We start from the raw sequence: 2,657 nt of genomic DNA, 5'->3' as shown, positions 1-2,657 counted from the left end.
TTATCTTTCCTCAGATTTTTTTTCTATTTTCTTTTTTTGCCATACTCAAGACAAATATATAATTTTTCACCAGTATGCCTTCTCTGATGGGTAAGAAAGTCAGAGTTCTGTTAGAAGCCTTTCCACACTTGCTGGGGCTTCTCCCCAGGTGGGTTTTCTGGTGTCCAACGAGATGTACATACTGTCTGAAGCTCTGCTGACACTGAAGGCATTTATTAAGAAGCTGTTTTCTGGTGTGAATTCCCTTACAATGAGGAGGGCTGGGTACTGCAAGAAAGCTTGTATAGGCAGTGCATGTTTCCTACCTGTGCAAACCCTGTAGGTGATCAAGCTCAGACTAAGGGTTTTCCTAAACTCAGGGCACCTGTGGAGTTTCTCACTGGAGTGGCTGTTAGGGCAGCTCTTGTGGGTGAAGTATTCCTCATGCTTCCTACAATTGCAGGCTCTCTGGTCCCCACTGAAGTTTGCACTCTAGGCCAAGTCTGAGATTCACCTAGATTCATCCTAATGAGCTCTGATCTGTAATTAAATTATTCATGGTATCATAACTTCTTCCCTGGTCAGGACATTTGTGAGGCTTCTGATGCATGAGCGGGGCTGAGCTCAAGAGCTTTGTCACCCACATTACAGATATATGGTTTTTCACCAATATGATGTTGGAGAAGGGCTGAGCTCTGGTGAAAGCTTTTATCACACACACTGTACTTATAATGTAGCTCCTCCGTCTGAGTTCTCATTTTCTGTTGGGCAACAAAGTCCATACCTAACAGGAAGCCACTCTCACATGTAGACCACTGATGTGGTTTCTCTTCCACATGAATTCTCTGATGCACAATAAGGTCTGAGCTACAGCTGAAGCCTTTCTCATACTCAAGACATTTAAAAGTATGAGTGTGAGTTGCCTGGTGTCTAATGAGGTTGGCACTGCGAGTAAAACTCCTCATGCATTCCAAGCATTTATAGGGCTTCTCACCTGTGTGGACTCTCTGATGCACAATAAGGTCTGATTTCTGGCCAAAGCATTTCTCACAGGCACCACACTTATAGGGTTTCTCCCCAGTGTGAACTCTTTTATGTACAATGAAGGCTGAACGGTGTCGGTAACTCTTCTCACACTTGTTACACTTGTAGGGCCTTTCACCAGTATGTGTTCTCTGGTGGCTAATAAGGTCTGATTTCCCACTGAAGGCTTTTTCACACTCCAGACACTTAAATGGCTTCTCACCTGTGTGGGTTCTTCGGTGCCTTATTAGGTTGGTACTTCGACTAAAGCACTTATCACACTCACTACAAAGATACGGTTTCTCGCCTGTATGACTTCGCTGGTGAACAAGCAGATCAGAGCTCTGACCAAAATTCTTGCCACAGATGTCACATGTATAGAATTTTTTACCTGCATGTGTTCTCTGGTGTCCTGAAAGGGCCAAGTGGTGCCAAAAGCTCTTCTCACATTTGTTGCATTTATAAGGTTTCTCATAATTGTGGATCCTCTGGTGGGAAATAAGATCTGAGCTCTGGATGAAGGTTTTCTCACACATATCACATCTGTAAGGTTTCTCCCCAGTGTGGGTTCTCTCACACATAATAAGAGCTAAGTTTTCACAGAAGTCTCGTTCACGTTCAAGGCACTCGTATATTTGATTATCTACTGGAGTAATCTGATGCACATGAATAAAAATCTTTTTACCCTTTTGAGGGTATACATGATATACTTTCCTTTTCTGAGTTCTCTGATCCCATCTTTCTTCTGAAGTGTACATTTTCTATGGCTCTCTCCTAGGGAGTCTTCCACTGGTCTTCTTGACCCATCTTTGTCTTCTTAGTCATTCTGTTTTTAAGAACTTGGAAGGTTCATCTATGTTAAGCCTTTCAGTCATGAGCAATTTGCCTTTCCAAGTTTCCAGAATCATATACATGAATTTCTTACTTGGTATTTCTAAACCTAGAATCTAGATGAAGAAAACCTGCATTCACTTCCTGGTCCTGAGAATTTGATTTCTCAAGGCAGATAGCATTTTCTTTCACAGTGTAAGAGACATTAGGTCCTCAGATCACTTTCAAATTCATAAGAAAGATTCAAGACTGTATTCCTTTTGGCTCTAAAAGGTCTCTAGACCAGAACTATTCACAATACTGAAGTCCTCCCTCTCCTTTGATTCCAGCTACTGGGCACGCTAAGGCAGAAGGATCACAAGTTCAGGGCAGCCAGGTCAACTTAGCCAGACCTCGTCTCAAAATTAAATAATAAGAGGACTTGAGGTGTAGCTCCGTGGTGGAGTACTTGCCTAGCACGTGCAGGCCCTCGGTTTCATCTTAAGCGCCGCCCGCGCCGCCCCTCGGCCTCAGAGGACACTTCCGGTGCGTCTCAGAGGCTCGCATCCGGTTCGCGGCGACCGCAGCCTCGGCATCGGGGAGCGACTACCCGGCTTCCGGAAGGAAGGCGAGCGGGCCTGGAAAGCCGGCAACAGCCAGAGCCACTCCCGCCGCCCCGCTCGGCTAGGGCCGGCAGTCCGCGGGGTCTCGGGGCCGACCGGGACGGGACGGCTGAGCGCGGAGCCCTCCGGGCCCAGCTGGGAAGCAGCCGCCTCAGCCCCGCCCTCAGTCTTGTATATTTCTTATAAAGACAATTTCCACTAGATTAAGGGCCCAATAAGATA

The 2,657-nt window shown here is 46.0% G+C and overlaps 1 protein-coding gene across 1 annotated transcript; it reads right to left on the bottom strand.

Moving 5' to 3' along the window:
- Positions 1-549: 549 nt before the first annotated feature.
- Positions 550-2,441, bottom strand: LOC144249758 (zinc finger protein 322-like). Its single transcript, XM_077791928.1, has one exon. The coding sequence runs from the start codon at positions 1,758-1,760 to the stop codon at positions 561-563; it is 1,200 nt and encodes a 399-aa protein (XP_077648054.1). The 5' UTR covers positions 1,761-2,441; the 3' UTR covers positions 550-560.
- Positions 2,442-2,657: the final 216 nt, after the last annotated feature.

Source organism: Urocitellus parryii, chromosome 12, assembly GCF_045843805.1.
Source record: "Urocitellus parryii isolate mUroPar1 chromosome 12, mUroPar1.hap1, whole genome shotgun sequence".
In the NCBI taxonomy this organism is placed as follows: Eukaryota; Metazoa; Chordata; class Mammalia; order Rodentia; family Sciuridae; genus Urocitellus; species Urocitellus parryii.
Note: the sequence above shows the minus strand (reverse complement) of the source record. Positions and strands in the feature narration are given on the sequence as shown.